Source organism: Sander lucioperca, chromosome 5 (genome assembly GCF_008315115.2).
Source record: "Sander lucioperca isolate FBNREF2018 chromosome 5, SLUC_FBN_1.2, whole genome shotgun sequence".
NCBI classification, from domain to species: Eukaryota; Metazoa; Chordata; class Actinopteri; order Perciformes; family Percidae; genus Sander; species Sander lucioperca.
Genome location: NC_050177.1, coordinates 34006977 through 34024334, shown reverse-complemented (window position 1 = coordinate 34024334; position 17358 = coordinate 34006977). Strand labels below are relative to the sequence as shown.

Genomic DNA, 17358 nt, shown 5'->3' with positions numbered 1-17358 from the left:
TCCGTTGTAAGTATCAGATCGCAGCCAATATGGGCATTTCTTAACCTGATCAGGGATCGGCAGTCACCCCAATTACCTTACTCAGATCATTAACGTCAGTAAATTCTTCACCAGAAGTTGGGTAGGAGTTGATTTTATATGTGAGTTTTACAAAAATGCTAGCTGCACTAAGTCAAATGTATTAAGCGGAAGACATATTTTAGTTACTGTGTTTACTTAGTTATTTTTGTAAACAAAAAAAACGGTGAGCAGCTCTATTATCTAGACAAATACAAGTATCAGATCGGGATACAGTATCGCCAGATATCCAGTACTTTAAAAATCTGATCGGGGGCTAAAAAAATCTGATCGGGACAGCCCTACAATAAACCCTACAATTCCTAGCTATTCCATGTAAATGGAGCATGTATGAAACTCCCACAAATACAACAAGAACAAATATCTGTAGAAACAAAGAAACATGAAGCACAACCATAATGATGACTGCTGTAACTATTTTACAATAAGCTGCCAGCTCCTGCCATTCTGTGTACAGGGACCTGCATTGTTGACCAGCCCCGTCATAACGTAGTACGTGCTTTAGTACATGTCACTACCTACACTGGTGACTGTCAGAATTTTTCACTGTTGACCAGAAAGCTTAGCCTGAAAACAAAATACCATACTTCAATTGTGTTGTATGAATGCTATATAGTAAGGTGAACATGTAAAGGCCTACCTTTGTTTCAGTAAAGATACAAGTGCAGGTGACATAAAGGCCCCCATGTGGTGGAGATACATTTTAAATACCATCAGACTGGTTGTCTGCCCCTGCTGCATTTTGGTTTGAAGTATTTCTGTGAGTTTGTTTAATTTTAATTAATTAATATAAAAACAAATAAAATTGGCATTTTCACTATAGGGCTACAGCGAGAGGTCAAAAGTATGTATTAGCCCGAATTAAGATACAAAAAGCAAAAATCCTAAAGCAACAAATTATACTGTATGTTTTCAATGCATTTGGAAGTACATTTGTGGACTGGACTACTCTGTAGACACTGTAGAATTGACAAATGTCTGAGCTCTACATTTAAAGCTGGTCCTAACTAAAGCCCCTGTAAAATCAGTACGTCTACTGCTATTTGACTTTGACTTATGTTGCAGTCCCCACAGGTTCGGTGTAGATTAACAATGGAGATATAGCCTACCGATACTGTATGTGACACAATGCCTGACCTGCTTGTGTTGCCCATTTCTAAAGGTTTGTGTAAAGGCATGCATTGGGGAAACTCAGGCTGAACACATGTTTGTTGTGTATAATACAGTATGAATACATTTGGGTGAGTTGGCTGGTCAAGGCCTAAAAGACAAGATGAGGCCTCATGTGAGTCAAACACACACCATGTTACACTTGAATGAAAGTGTAATCCCTCTACTGCTTCCTGTCTTCCGAACTTGCTTAGAGAGCTCTAGCTCCATCCTCAAAAATATGTGTGTGTGTGTGTGTGTGTGTGTGTGTGTGTGTGTGTGTGTGCATGCGTGCGTTTACGAGTGTGTCTTACCACTGGGGTTGAATTGCATGCAGGATATGGGTTTGTCATGGGCTGGGAAGTGAGCCACCACTCCTTCTCCGTCCGAGTCCTCACTCACCAAGACCTGGAGTGCGCACACAGACACACACACACAAACTCCAAATCATTTCCTAACAATAAGAAGATTGAACCCAGAACGGGACTTTCCCCTGCTCAAGGACTTCTCTTCACATTTTGGTTTGGTCTGATATCATCACCATACTCAGCAATGTTCTTTGACATCACCCCATATCGTAATAGCTGGAAGTTAAACTCCTTTCTGAATGTGTCATTGCCCTCTTGTGGGTGCTTTCAGTAAGATGCTGTACTGAGACCAGTGTGGACGGGGTATGGGCCAACAACAGAGACAAGAATATGGACACATTTACTTTGGCAATAATGTGGCTTGTCACATGTGGCTTTGACAATACCCCATGACAGCGGGTTTTCCTAAAAACAGGCAGAAACTGGCGTCAAATCTGGGTTTGGCTTGCTATTTCTGAAACTTGCCTAAGAAAAATTAAATTATAAGTCACTTTGCACAACTAGAGGCTGCTCCTAAATCTCTGTATGAAGTCTGTAGTCAAGACTGGGACAAAAAAAAACAAAGGCTGAGCCGAGACCAGGAGCTGGCAGAAAATCCCTTTAGTCATGAAGAGAGATTAGAAATAAGACCAGACATGAGGCCTCTTTGTGCACAAGTGTTAGTGTGTGAGAGAGAGAAAATATACACAGGGTTAAATTTGGCCCCAATGTTGCATTAACGATGTCAGGAAGGCTGGCTGAGCATTTTAAATAGGAACTAGTCAAAACAAGAAACAGCCCCTAAAAACTAAAGGGATTTCGTCCCAGACTCCAAGCAAGAAAATAAGCAGGGGGGGGGGGGGGGGGGAGGGGGGGGGGAAGAAAAAAGGAATACAAAGAAAGAAAGAGGCTAGTGACATGAAGCAGATCACTTTTATTACAATGCAGGCAGACAATGTTGTTCTGTGAGGGAATCCTGCTGGAGCCCTTTGAAACAAGAGTGTCCTCCAGAGAACCAAGCCCCTTACACAGGGCAGTGTGTGCCTGTGTGTTATGAGGCTGCTGTTCCAAATAACGAGTTTCAAAGCCTGAAAGACATGGGAATGTCCTGGACTGCCACAGGAACCCATCTCTATCATATTCCTGCTTTTTCCTATTTCTCCAAAAATCACACCCCAACCCCCATCTTAATTCCCTCTCTACTGCCCGCCCACCCTGCCACTCCTCCCCCTTCACCGTCCATTTCTCCTCCGCTCCTAGCTTTCCCCTCCCTGCTTGCCAGGCCTAGTCAGTGTTTATGGCCAGTGTACGGTTACAGTGTGTCGGCTGGTGACAGAGTGCAGGCCCGCTTCTGAAGGCTTAGGTCCAGCTTATAAGACAACACACTGGCTACAGGGCAGCTACATTCAATGTGTAAGAGAGAAGGAGAAAGCGGTGAACGTGTGTGTGGTGAATACATCACTGACACACTGTACTATGTATGCTAACACGCCTCATTAAAAATGTGACAGCTTCTGCAGTGTGATTAATCATGGTTAAGGGGATAAAAGCTTTTAGCATTTCTTTAAATGTTAAAGGGAGATCCTGTTGAAGGCAACTGGCATGGTTCAAACCATAACCAGGGTTAGACCCCTATATTGGTATGTATACTTTCTGTATCCAGGTATATGTACCTGGGTGGGTCTGTGTAGAGTAATGTGGTATAATGACACACACCCAAATGTAGCTTACCCACCTTTGTATGTATATTTTAGCCTAACATACAACACATATTTAAATCCTAATAGAAAAAAGCTAAACAAATGACCAACTTGAGCTCTTCTGAGTACCCCTACTCACAACTTGCAATTTTATAGTGAGAAAATTGCAATAGAAAAAATATATTTGGCTAAGGACTTACTTCTCGCTCACATTGAAAATCCCTCATAAAAATGGCTAAAATGGCTAAATTGAATGTTAAGATCTTATTGACATATGGTGCACTCGCTCAGCCTTGAGCTACACCTGAGGTTACAGACCAACAAAGGTTGTTTACAGAGTGTCTCTCCTACCAGCGCTGCTAAAACAGACAGGACTGTGGCTAAAAGCTGGCTGTTAAAATATGCAGCAAATCTAAGTCACACCTTTCAGCGAGTTGTGCAGAGTTAGGTGAATGGACCCAAGTGTGTCCAAGCCACCGAAAAAAGCCAACCTTGAACATTTTCCTGTTTCCCACCAAGCCACAGAGGCAAAAGTTATGTTTACCTGGGTCACACATGACAAGACCAGAGAGGCAAAAGAACAAATTGGTTGTGTGTGTGTGTGTGTGTGTGTGTGTGTGTGTGTGTGTGTGTGTGTGTGTGTGTGTGTGTGTGTGTGTGTGTGTGTGTGTGTGTGTATGTGCATGTGTGTTCAGGGGAATTGCAAGCATGTAGAAGTCTAGTCAGTAATGATTTGATTATACAACAATAATACCCGCAATCAAGTATTACAGAAATTAATACAAAGTGTAGTTTGTACAAATTTACTACAAAAAGTAACTATGTGTTTACTGCTGTATTGTGAATGAGACTGATAATATTTAAATTGCTATATCCTGACTGATATCTCTTTTCACTGTTGCCTTGATTGAGTGAAATTCCATGACTTTTCCACGACAAACCACACCGAGATGCCTTCTTGCTTTCTTAATGCCCGTAATGACCGTTTTACAAATTGAATCACAGTATACAAAACCAGTATGATTAAATCATTAACAATACCAAGCAAAAGCAGAAACACTTGCTTACTACCTGTCCTTCGCCAACATTATGTGTGTCAATGATGGTGACCACACCGGGGTTGTGGGGGCTGCGGCGGCTCGCGCTGTGAGGTGTGCCTTCCTCGTCCGGAGTGCCTGCTGGAAGTGTCCCTGCCAACTGGGTGACAACTTTACCCACCATTGTCAGGCCTGTCTTTAAAGTCTGGAAGAACAAAGAAAACACAATATATCAGTGCTTAAAAATGGAATACCTGATGTTATACAGTCATGTGAACAAATTAGGACACCCATGCTAAAGTTGACTAAAAAGAGGAATAAAAAAATTAATAAAGATTTGGATTTTTCCTCATTTTTTTTAATTAATGCATTAAGATCAATTTCCAAAAGATGATTTTTTTATTCCTCTTTTTAGTCAACTTTAGCATGGGTGTCCTAATTTTTTCACATGACTGTATATTCACAATATATGCTGAACATATCTAATATACTGTATTTTGTAGTTCACTTAGTTTGAAGCCTTTGCTGGCAAAGGAGCTGCCAAGTGCATGGTTGTGTGTGCAATACCGCACCTGTGTGTGTGTGTGTGTGTGTGTGTGTGTGTGTGTGTGTGTGTGTGCACCATGTTCACTCGATGCCTGCTGATAACTTGTAGTGCTGATAACTTGTAGTGCTGATGACTTGTAGCATTGAAGCCGCAGAAGACAACTGTGGTGTGCATGTGTGTTATGTGTGTGTGAGGCTCCTCTGCGTCCACTTAAGGCCCAGCCAGGGTGTCTGGCTCAAACACACCTCTGTGGCTCGATTGAGGGAAACGGATAGTGCTGCTTAAGTGGAGTCTATCTCACCTACTACACTGTCTTTGTCTAATGGAGTCCAATGCGTGTGACTGTGTGTCTGTGTGTGTGTAAGCGCCAAAGGGGCCCCGGAGAGCCTAATCAGGCATTCAGACTAGGCGGCCCTGTCAATACAGTGTGGCGCCTTGCGTTTGTTGGGTCTGAGGATCACCCACTGTCTCTCTTTGCCACTTGGCCAGGCACACACTAACAGTGTCTGCTGCCTGTGTGTGCATGTGTGTGTGTGTGTGTGTGTGTGAATGTGTGTGTGTGTGTGTGTGTGTGTGTGTGTGTGTGTGTGTGTGTGTGTGTGTGTGTGTGTGTGTGTGTGTGTGTGTGTGTAAAATAAAATGCCAGTAGAGCCATTAATTATTAAGGGAGGCGTTTGGCTCCTAATTGATCAACAGTAATGTGTTTTCTAATCACTGCAGTTGTGGAGTTCTTAGTGGTAGTCCAAACAGGGGATATTGGTCTGCCTGTGGGAAGGGGGGGGGGGGGGTCTGGAGGTAGATCTTGTCTGATGGCTGACAAAAACACATGACCACTTACACACACAGACACACAGACACACAGACACACAGACACACAGACACACAGACACACACACACACACACACACACAGCTATGGCCTGATGTCGCCATCTAAACAAATTACAACCTCATTTATGTGAAAGGTCTTTCTCAATCATACACCCAGGAGTGATAGGCAACAGGATTGATGTGATACACAAATTTACCATAAGAGAGCTAATTTGTAATCTGGCCAGAGCTGTTGCACTTTGTCTTTTATCTTTCTTATAAACAAAAGCCATTACACTTTAATGCTACCCCCCTCCCCCTTTTTGTTTCCATGTCTCTGGACGTCAGCACTAAGAGCCAGCGTGTCGCGCCACAAGCCAGAAGGAGATACCTTGTCATCCATATTGAGATATATGGTCCTAAATGAGGAGAGGGTGGGCAAGCAGACTGCCTGTCTGCATATCAATACTACCCCAGGGCCATTGTCCACTCCTTACCATTACCCTGCTGCTAACCTGTTTGCGACACGGTGCTCTTTTTGATGTATACCACCATTAGCCTGTTAATGAGACTTCTCTCACACTATCTGTTAGCACTCATTAAGCAAAGGGGAAGGGATACACTTGCTCTTTGTAAATCAATTAGCCCTTCCTCTGGGACCGAATGGAGAAAAAGACTAGAACCATATGAGGAGCTAGCTAGTTAGCATGTGTTAGCAAGCAGCTAAATCAGACCAGGAATGAATTTCACCTGGTATCAAAGGGGGCTGTTGGCTGTTAGTGAGCAATCTTAGAGTCACTCCCCTGTGGAGATGATTAAAACAAGACCATTGGAGAGAAACAGATTACAGTGGGGAAAACAGATAGGCAGGTTGATGAAGTGTCTCATAAGCTCAGCCCCAGTCAGCCAGGCGGGCCAGGTGGATCCAATGTCAGCACATTTACAGATGGTGTACGCAGAGCTGAAATTGCTGTATTAGGTGCTGTTTTATCTGAGCAACGGCTTAAGACCAGACCAAAGGACATTTAGACAGATTAGCCAAAGTCTGAACACAAGAACTCATTTTCTAACTTTTAAGATGAAAGCACACTAGTTTAGTGTCAGTCCTTCTGTAGGGAGACGTGATTGAGGTTACATTTCAATGGAGAGGGGAAACCAATAAAAAGTAATGTAGGTTCTTTTAGTTGCAAACTATAGTATTAAAGGTCTGTGTCATATTTGCTGCATTTAATCTCAACATATTTTCCATACATTTGTATTTGCTTTGATACCCAGTAAAAATACCAACTCTTTAAAAGTAGATTATGATGACAAGCGTTATATTGAAATGTTTTGTTTGCTGCAGTTCAAGTTATTTATTTGTCATGAGCACAATAGTTCTAGTGATGCAGTTGTAGGCAATTAAGTTATTTGTTCTCATGCTCCCTCCAACAATGCTCATACAATATGTAAAAAAGAAAATCATGCAAGTTTTAATGAGAATCTAAGACAAACATAAAATTGTGCAAGTTAAAATATAGGAATAACATATATATAAAATAGAATTAAAAAAATGATATAAAATATAGTACTGTGGTAGACTGGTGTACAGTTTTGATAAAATGAATAAACTGTAATGTAGACAGGTTGCGCAGTAATGTAGCAGCTCAAGTAAAACAGGTATGTGTATCTATGTATTGTAACTTACTTTGGCAGCATTGATCACTGTAGCTGTATAGGACTGTGCATTGTCACCGCAAGCTCCTCCGCGAGACTGGTGACATCTGATCAACTGCAAAAACACAAAGATTTATAGATAAAGTCAAGACATATAGTGTAAGTCTGCAGAAGCTGTATGAAAAGAAAAATTTGACAGAATTTCAGACATTCAAAAGCCTTCCCTCTTCACTCTTTGGAGGAAATTGGTTTGGCTTCGAAAGAAATATTACACAACCAAACAGCCAATCTGCACTGATTTAATTTCAAATACAATATCACTTAAATGGCTCCATCCCAGTATTACTCTTGCTGTTCAAAAAACTAGATTTTGCCATTTCTGGAAATCCTTAGGCACTCACACAAACAGTGGCCCCATCTGTCAATTATGTGAGTAGACCAGCACCAATATTAAGCATTAAATGTATTGCAGAGAGCACAATAGAATATTCTGGTTTTTGTAAGTACTTCAGAATCCCATTACACAGAAGAGAACAGAAAAGTATGCCTCTGTTGATTTTCAAATTGTTATCATCTCTCACGGACTCTTCTTGGAATGAGTTGTTTATCCGGAAAGATTAAAGAGGCAGAGAAAATGCATGCATTTTTTTTGGGATTGTAAATATGTCGCTTTCGTGATAAGGCACTTCTGCGGTGGATGACTGTGTGTGTCTACCTTGTTCTCAGCGTAGGCTAGCCAGCGGCTTCCCAGAGCTATTGGATTTAGGCTGGGGCCAGGACAGGGATAGCAGCCTAAAAAGACACAAATATGGTCATACTAACAGGGGCACCAATGATAATTACAATAGAAATAAACATTTTGGTAAATAACCACATGATCAAAAGTTTGCAAGTAAAAACAGAAACACATGCAGGGATTTTCATAATCCTCCTCCGTAAAGAGTGTCTGTAACTATCTTAAACCATTAATGTGTTTGTGGGGAGTCTCTTGTTTGGGAAGATAAATGGGTGTCTAATGAGGGTGACGTGTCTGTAGGCTTGTGTGTGAGCACAGTATGACCTAATGGAGACTGCGGTACCCAATAAATTGAGGATGGCTCCTCTGCTGATTGACTAACACAATAATCCCTGTGGACACACAAGCACGTACACGCACACGCACACAAACACACACACGCAATGCAACACAACACAACCAGTGCTGTCAGCAGAAATTAAAATAGAAACCAATAATCCTAAATGACAAACAAAGCTATGCCTTCACAAACAGATACATGTCTTGGATGTTATAAGGACATATTTTTCTATTCCCACTCAAACAGATGTGGAAGTAAACAAGAACGTGGATTGCTATGACTAACACCAAAGACTGAGCTCAAACTACATATCTATTACTTCTGCTGCAAGACAGAATCAACCAAAAACAGGCAAACGTGCTTGTAAACAGACTGGAGAAATGATTGATATTGTCATAAATAATGTTTAAATGCAAGCAGATACAGACAGTGACCGTCTGCCACAGAGCGTAAACATACGGGCAACAAAATGTTGATCCAATAATGATCACACCGGCACAGGCCCTCATCACACGCAAACACACACACACACACACACACACACACACACACAGCTAATGTAAGTGCGTGGAGGTGTGGGGGAAAATGGCTTCCTGACAATATTTTAGTGCTCAGGGAGCAGATGAAGTGGAGACAGTAATTTAGTGTGCTGTGTTGGGGAAGGGGTTGGTGGGGAAAAAGTGGGTTGAGGTAAGCCGCAAGGACTGCTGGTAACGCCAGAGAAGCCTTTTATGCCTCTCCAAGGTCGAGGGGAGCCCAGGCGGTGTTTGGCATCCTGGGTGGAGAGCAGGGGGCGAAGCAGGAAGAGGAAACAGACACGATGGGTGGATTTAAAAAGGAAAAGAAAGCCGGTTCAGGCTTTTGAAGGCTAAATCCTGAAAGGACTTTAATAGCTGATTATCATCGTCTGATATTCCGTGTTCTAACTTTCCATTTTTTCAAATGTACTAAAAGTTTACAATGTAAAACTTCTACCATTACTGATGCTGCTACTATTTCAACAACTACTACTGTACCTCTACCCATAGTGCTGTGAAAGCAGGAAGCTATGATGGGAAAACCAGAATGAAGGCCCTCATTCAGGGAATAACTGTTCAAAACTGTTACCGTTACATTTTGTGAAACAGGAAATGTGTGTGAGTATAAACTGTTTATGAAACGTGTATTTGTTTAAAACTAAAAGGCTGAACAGTCAGAGAGTAGTGACAACAATTAGTCTGCTTCAAAGAAATCAGACAGAGCGTGTTTGCAGATTGCAAAATGCACTGCCTTTTTTGTTGATCAGACAAAACGATGTTATGCTTGCTAGGCAACCACAGTCTACAACCTGTCTACAGCCAACTGTTATTTTGCTGTAATGCTCTGAGTTTCAACTCAAGGCATCCAGAGTGCTCCCACAAAAAAGCGAGGCGCATAGAGCGGAAAAACGCGAGGCACTCAGCAACGCAAAAGCAGTGAGCAAAACGCTTCCCTCCTCACTCTTATTGAAAAGAATTACAAAAAGCCGCCCCAGTCTGCTAAAACGTGCTCTGTCTGATCTGGGCCTTATAGTTATACATGGCACTAACATATAACCAGATGCCACAGACACCCTTTTACTGTACGAAAACACAGTAGCTATCAAACCACGATCATTGTTCCACTCAGATAGTTAGACAAGGCTGTGGAATCAAGTTGGACAGAAAAGAAAGAAAGTCCCAGCTCAAAGCACACACCACTTGAATGCAAAGCAAGAACATAAACATGGGACGAGTCTTAAGTGCTCATTAAAACATGACATGTCCACCATCACATCCCTGGAGAAGAGACGGACATACAGCAGGAGAATGGCCCATCCAAAGCGGAGCTACACACATTACAGGACCCCTTTGTTTACTGCTTCTACGGCCCAAACAGACCAAACAACGTTATGAAGACGAGGCCCCTGCATTCAGAAACGATTAATAACTATTGAATATGTTTGGTTTCCTGTGGCTCAGACACTGATAGGGAAGACGGGCAGACAAAGAGGAGACACATTAAAGCCAGCCAGTAAGGTCAGTTTACTCCAGTCAATGACTTAAGTGGACAGCGATGGCCTTGTAATACAGTCTGGCCTTTCTTTCACAGCCTCCTTGAGCAGACATGCCAGGTACAGCCATCAGGACGCAAAAGCTGTGTTGTAAACAGTTTCCCTGTGTTGAGCTTCAAATGTCTGGGCCTCACATCATGTTTTGATAAAAGCAGTTTATTCTCAAAACTTGAGAGAACCACACTACAGCAGGCCATGGTAGCTGGTTGCATTATAACCAAGTCAAACTGAGTCACTGATCATGTTGGGCAATGTTAGTGTTGATGGGTTGAAAACAAAAGCACAGGGGATTGGTGCCATTTGTTTGTGCAACTGCATACAGTACATACAGAACACTGGGGTTTGGCCCAACATTTCATAAACATAATAAATAAAATAATATTTCACGAGATGACAATCTACATAAACTCTAACTTCTTTGTGATCTGAATAACAATTCATCTTCTGTCACTTAAGAAAACATTCTTCCTTTTCCTACCAGGAACTCAATAGAAAGTCAGATAAACAGATGTTAAATACACTTAAAAAATAAAAGCCACTAATAATAAGAACAAAAAAGCTCCTCAAAAACAGGTATCATACTGGAACATAAATGATCTATTACTTTATAACTAGGGTGCTGCAAAACAACTCTGTACTGTAAGTCATAAAAACGTTTCTTACTTGTAACAAAGAACTTCTTAGTGAAGGTGCAGCTGTCAAATGCTGCAATCTTCTCTTGTAGGCTCACAACCAGAATACTTAAAGTGGGGAAAAAATTGGCCATTAATAGAATGGAAATAAACATGTGTATCACATAATATGAGGGCCTTGAATCGTTTTCTTTTTTTTTTTTAAAACCAGACATACTGTTTGTTGCAGTGGAGATCATAGATGGGCGTCTTGAACTGAATTGATTTGACCATTTCCCCTGTCCGTAGAGAATAGAGGTCAGCGCAACAGTAGGGAGGGCTTGTCCTAAAACAGAAAAACAAATGCATTTAGTCAGTCTCTGAATAATGTATGCAGTCCTCAAGTAACTATTGATTAAACTTCAGGGCTTCAGGGCAGGATACAGACATTTTTGATGAATGTAACTTCTTAAGCAGACAGACATTTTCTGACACCACTACTGTCATTCTCTTTTTAAATTGCAATTTCAAATGGAAGATTCATATGTGTCTAGCAGAACTCAGCAGCTCTTGTTGCAGTGTTAGGGTAGCATTTTTTTTCTTTTGTTTAGTCATTCGACCAATACATTTAAAGACTTCAATGTCTGCAGAACGATGGTCATTATGTTACATGAAATGTCATAGATAAAAATGCACATCATAAGACTAAAGGCTTGTTATAAAATCCTATGTTGGTAATCCTTCCATGTAACTGCAGTTACAACAATAGAGAATAGTGAGCCTTTAGTCTCAAAGCATCTGCTACTCTGAGGTGATGCACGACCATGATTCCAAGCTGCAGCTGAAAGCAGGCCTCCAACACACACACACACACACACACACACACACACACACAGAGGACAGGACAGCAATAATACTGTATGTACAGTATTAAACAGTAAGGGAAATGTATTTCTGGCAGCTCTGCAGACATGGAGCTGTGGTTGAACTTTTTACTCTAATTACTTTCCTACTAATGCCTGCAGCTTGCCGGAATCACTGTGGCTCCCTAGTTAACACCAGAGGCAGTACTTTGACACACAATTCATTTTTCTTAACACAGACAAAGGCAGGAACACCCACCCATTCATCAAAGATGAAATAACTGCAGCAACAATATCCAACAACCATCTTGTTGACGGATACATGAGCAAAGCCCGCTGGGAGTGTATGTGTCACATGTGCACACACACGGACATAAGTACAGATACACACTAGTGTGGTTATTGTATCTGTCTCCCAAGCCAGCGGTGGAAAGCAACGGCGCCAAGTGAGGCCTCGGATCGCTAAGCCCAGGCCCAGAATTAAAACATTGTCCCAGGACTCTGTGTGTGTGTGTGTGTGTGTGTGTGTGTGTGTGTGTGTGTGTGTGTGTGTGTGTGTGTGTGTGTGTGTGTGTGTGTGAGACTGCTTGGATTTAAGCACAAGTGTGTTCCTCCTTTCTAGTTCCAGTGAATGCTTACTGGAGAAGATAAGAGGTGCCAGGAAAAAAGAACTTTTGAAAAGATGTTTCAGTCCTCATGGTTAACGTCGCCGTCAACATTTCAAAAAGGTCCTCACGCTGCGAGCACAGCTACCATTAACAATCAAGAGTACAGGCATTAAGATTAATACAAAAATTTCACCCGACGATAATTTACTTTCAGGCGGCTATATCATCGATTTCCGCATTATCAGAGTCCGATCAATCTAATTCAAAGCTCTATCCCGAAAAATGGGCCTCTGGAATTGATTCAAAGGGACCATGATAACCCACTATTATAGAATCAAAATGGCACAGGGTTCAATTGTTTTGCTTTTGCAGTATTTTAACAAATGACCCAGTTCTAATGGAGGCAATGCGGGGTCAGAAGTAATAAGATTTCCTGATGCCGGGGACGTTGGGGCGTAGGTTGAAAGCAAGGCTAAATCACAATTATCATTATGGATCATGGCGGGATGTCAGTCCTTGCACATGTTAAGGTGACGCCGAGCACCATTCCCCAGCTCAGTAACAGGCCTATTATGATGGCCCTATTAGATCAATGTGTCAATTACTATTACTCAAACTGGCCCTTGGGTCTGAAAGGATACAAAATGAGCGAGATGGAGGGAAGGAGGCTTGGCTCATTTACTTCCTCTCTCTGATAGGACAAGAAGCTACTCCAGAAATTAAGGAGAAAATGGAGTGGCCCTGCCAGATACACAAAATGCTAAATGATAATAGAACATGGTCAAAGAGAAGAACAAAACAGCATACTTTCAGTTATACTGTTGTTGCAAGATGCAATGTCATAAAAAAGAGCACTTTTCGTTGGGGGGTGGGGGGCAAAGTTCTTATACAGCTGCTTTGTGTTGAGATGAAAAAAAGTAAATCAATTTAAAAAGTTTGGCTTCTTTTGTTAAACAGACAAAGTCACTTTAGCAGCTCTGTGAGGCTGTACTTAGGCACAGCAATGCTTTGAGCTGAATGCACATCAGTGTGCTATCATCCTCTCAGTGACAATGTTAAAATGGTGGACCAACCAGTTACTGCCATTGCCATACCTAGAGCCCCACTGCAGGTGTTGCTACAATGCTTTTGCATTGGTACAAAAAGTGTTCCAAAACTGGATTTTTCTAATCCTAAACTGACCCTTCGCTAAGCCACGCCCGAAAACCGCCACAGGCCAATCGTGGCTTAGCAACCGTAACTAGGCGCAGGTGGTCTGTCAAGCTTTCGAGCGAGGGAAACATGCCGAAGCGTTGTGCGTATGGATTGTGCAAATCTGATACCGGGTATCCTAAAAGTTTGGAGGGAGTGGTGCAAGTCTTTCCCTTCCCGAAACCTAAAACCCAAGGAGAGAAATGCCGGGCGTGGATCAAGCAGTGTGGGAGGCCCCATTCACAACTAAATGTCGACAGGATTAACAAAAACACCTACGTTTGATCCAAGGCAAGAACATGCTAATGTTAGCTAGCTAGCTAACTCAGCAAAATAAGAAAATATAAAATAAGATTATAGGCAAGACGGAGGCTCACTGACATACTTTAAAATATATTTCAGCATTTTGTTAATCGCTAAAAATATAAACGGGAGAATGTTATCGTTGCAAAGTGATCAGGCTAATGTCTTGTGTTTATTCCACAAGACTTATGGATAAGCTGTTTGATTTATAATTATTAGATTATTTTCAAATTTCACTTACGCTGCTGTGCATGAACATAGCTGTTCCTCAATTTGTGTGTTTCCCATTTGAATGGTCAGCGTATGAGGCTGCTGCTACTGCTGCTTGCGCTGGGACCTATAGGCTTTAGCTTCAATTTTGATGAAATTATTCTCTAATCGGTTGCATATTATGTCGTGGATATATCCCGCGAATGCATACTGCAGTCCCTTTTGTCTTGCTCTCTCAGATATTTCAGCTGTTTGCCTTAAATTATTAATTATCTCCTTGGGAATGTCTGCATATACATACCGTAATAGACGTGCCAGACACGAAAGCTTGTCAGGTGTAGCAACAGTACTAAGAAGGGCGGGGCTTAGCGAAGGGTCAATTGCTTGTAAAGCAACCAGAGGGCTCTGCTGAATCCACCTCCCTTTGGATTGGCCCTACAGTAAACCCTGGCTGTTTGGGTCATTTTTCTGTCATACTGCTCTGCCATTGTGTACCAAATTTGGACAACCTCCTAACAACACAATGTTTAATGTGACTTTTACAACCATGTGTAAGTCTTAATTTTAGATATGCTGCTGTTTACAATGGTCATTAAGGATCATTATGGATGGCGCATGTCTTATTATTGTGCCATTATAATCAATCTACTGTATGTACTTCCTCCTAGATGAAACATGTTGACATCTGTTTTTTTAGTTTTCACATCAATGCTGCGCTTATTCCATGAGCACTTTCCCTCTGGCTGAGAGAATCTGCGCACATCTTCCTATGAATGTGAACTAAACCAGGGGATCAAAACCACAAGATTTCATGTGGCTGAGGAAAGCATAGACGGAAGCCTGAGGAGGAATTAAAAAGCAGGCAAATAAATTTATTTACAAGTAAGGGACGTCATCACATTTCCGACTGGTGCAAGGTTTTACAAGCTCCCCAAATACGAACGACAATTGCATGCTGTGGAAATGCTAAACAAATACAACCTCGGTTTGGAAAGTCAAGGCTGGCTCTGCTGAAATAGAGAACTCTGATGATCCAACTGGAGACTGTTGAACTTTAGAGGAATTGCGTTTCCACTGGAGTTCAACTGATAGGAGCTTTTGGATACTTAAGGCAGAAATTTGAGATCAACATTGCCAAAATCAAATAGTTTATGTTAACATACTACAAGTACTCAAAGCTGTACCCAGATTCTATTCTTGGCAGAGTAGAAAAGCCTCTGAAAAAGCATTTAGACAGTGTGACACAAACTCTTCACTGCAACAAGAAAGGCAAATATTGGTACTAAATTTTTTTTTTACCTCGGAAACAGAAACTGACCATGTTATGATATCTCTTAGTCAATCTCCTAATTTCCCATAATAGTCTAGTAGCTGATGAGGAGCTTTCTATCATATTACATTCATTTTATCAGAAGATGGAGTTTGCCTAGTTGTCATGGCATAATATAATATATTGTGTTTAAATTTGAACGTTTTCTTTTTGGCACTTTAAGGCCCTTTCGTCCATGGTGGACAATTAAATCTCCATCTACAATTTCATGAAAACTGGAAAAGAAAAACTGCATTGCAACATTCTTGCCCTACTCCTTGCTATTTGTTTCTTTTGTTTTGTCTGAGCTCAAACCCAGCCCCCCCATACACAACACACGCTGGCCACATCAGAGCCTGATAGGGGCCTGGAGGGAGCCACAGTGATTCCGGCAAGCTGCAGGCATTAGTAGGAAAGTAATTAGGGTAAAAAGTTCAACCACAGCTCCATGTCTGCAGAGCTGCCAGAAATACATTTCCCTTACTGTTTAATACTGTACATACAGTATTATTGCTGTCCTGTCCTCTGTGTGTGTGTGTGTGTGTGTGTGTGTGTGTGTGTGTGTGTGTGTGTGTGTGTGTGTGTGTGTGAAAGCATCGCATTGTCGCTAAAAGTGAGAAAAACAGCAAATAGAACCATTAAATCTGACTGTACTGGCTACAAGGTAAGACAACAGTTAGGTCACATCTGGAGCCCTCGTGAATGTTGGTAGAGATGGGAGTCATTTTCTATTTCTTACTCCATCACCTACAGTAATAGTAGGCCCAAAACGTTTTGGGCAGTTGAGACTGAATCCTTACTCTGGGATGCAAGATAAATATTGGCCCTGCTAAGAACCACCCGTTTTACTTCACCAAGCCAATGCTCCTTTATCTTTCTTCCAACATCTGAGGAAAATTACATTAGTACTGCCATATACTTAGTTTAATGTAAAGGGAAAGTTTAAACTAGTAAAATAAAATATTAATTGCTTTGACCACTGAGACCTGGTTTAGGGAATGGGGTTCTGGTAAAGGTTTGAAAAGTCATTACTAATCATTCAGCTTGTCGGGTGTGTTTATATGCACTGCTTCCAGTACTACTGAGTTTAATCTGACTTCCTATTTGAAGGGGGAAAACTGGCGAGGCAGAACACATTTTCGACAGACATAAAACAGACGTGCAAGTCAAAATAAACGCTCCTGAGTGAAGCCTGAGCCTCGAAGCTCTGCCTATGCACAAGTGTGTGTGTATGTGTGCGTGTGTGGGGCAATGAAAAAGGGGAAGTGGAAGACCAGATTACAGTCACTCTCGTTTCCACGCAGAGGCATGACAAAAGGGGCCGGGAATGATTTCATCAAAACCGTTTCTTCAGTGGAGAACATGACATTCCTGGCCACAAATTGAAGGCAAACTTTGGAGACCAGGATGAAAAGACCACTAGTGTCTGTGGATTCTGTTCTGGTATGACGTCCTTTCTGAACATTGAGATCATCATGAACCAAGACAGTAACAGGGCTCAAAATTACCACAAGCATATATGCACAGTAGTGCACATAAAAGTTTAGACGTGCACGTGATTCTCAGCTCTATATGCAACGGTGCGCAAAACTGTTCAGGGCTGCCAACTCTCACCAGAAGTAATCAGATTAAGCCCCTGACACACCAACCAGACGGCTAACCGTCGGCAGAAAAGGCAGTCGGACTGATCAGTCGGCTCCCTGAGGTCTAAAAGTGCCTCGCAACACACCGAAGCGACGCGGTCTTGAGTGCACGTTCTGCACGTGCGCGAGACGTAATACAAAAAATGAAAA

General features: G+C 41.8%; 1 protein-coding gene across 2 annotated transcripts in view; it reads right to left on the bottom strand.

The window, feature by feature from the left end:
• Positions 1-17358, bottom strand: part of bcas3 (BCAS3 microtubule associated cell migration factor) — a 337584-nt gene that overhangs the window by 292647 nt on the left and 27579 nt on the right. For both annotated transcript variants that reach the window (XM_031285400.2, XM_031285410.2), the window contains exons 8-13: positions 11320-11427; positions 11134-11210; positions 8039-8115; positions 7355-7438; positions 4346-4516; positions 1542-1635 (exon numbers count right to left, since the gene is read on the bottom strand). In XM_031285400.2, the coding sequence (XP_031141260.1) occupies positions 1542-1635; positions 4346-4516; positions 7355-7438; positions 8039-8115; positions 11134-11210; positions 11320-11427 (611 nt within the window). The remainder of the gene's footprint in view (positions 1-1541; positions 1636-4345; positions 4517-7354; positions 7439-8038; positions 8116-11133; positions 11211-11319; positions 11428-17358) is intronic.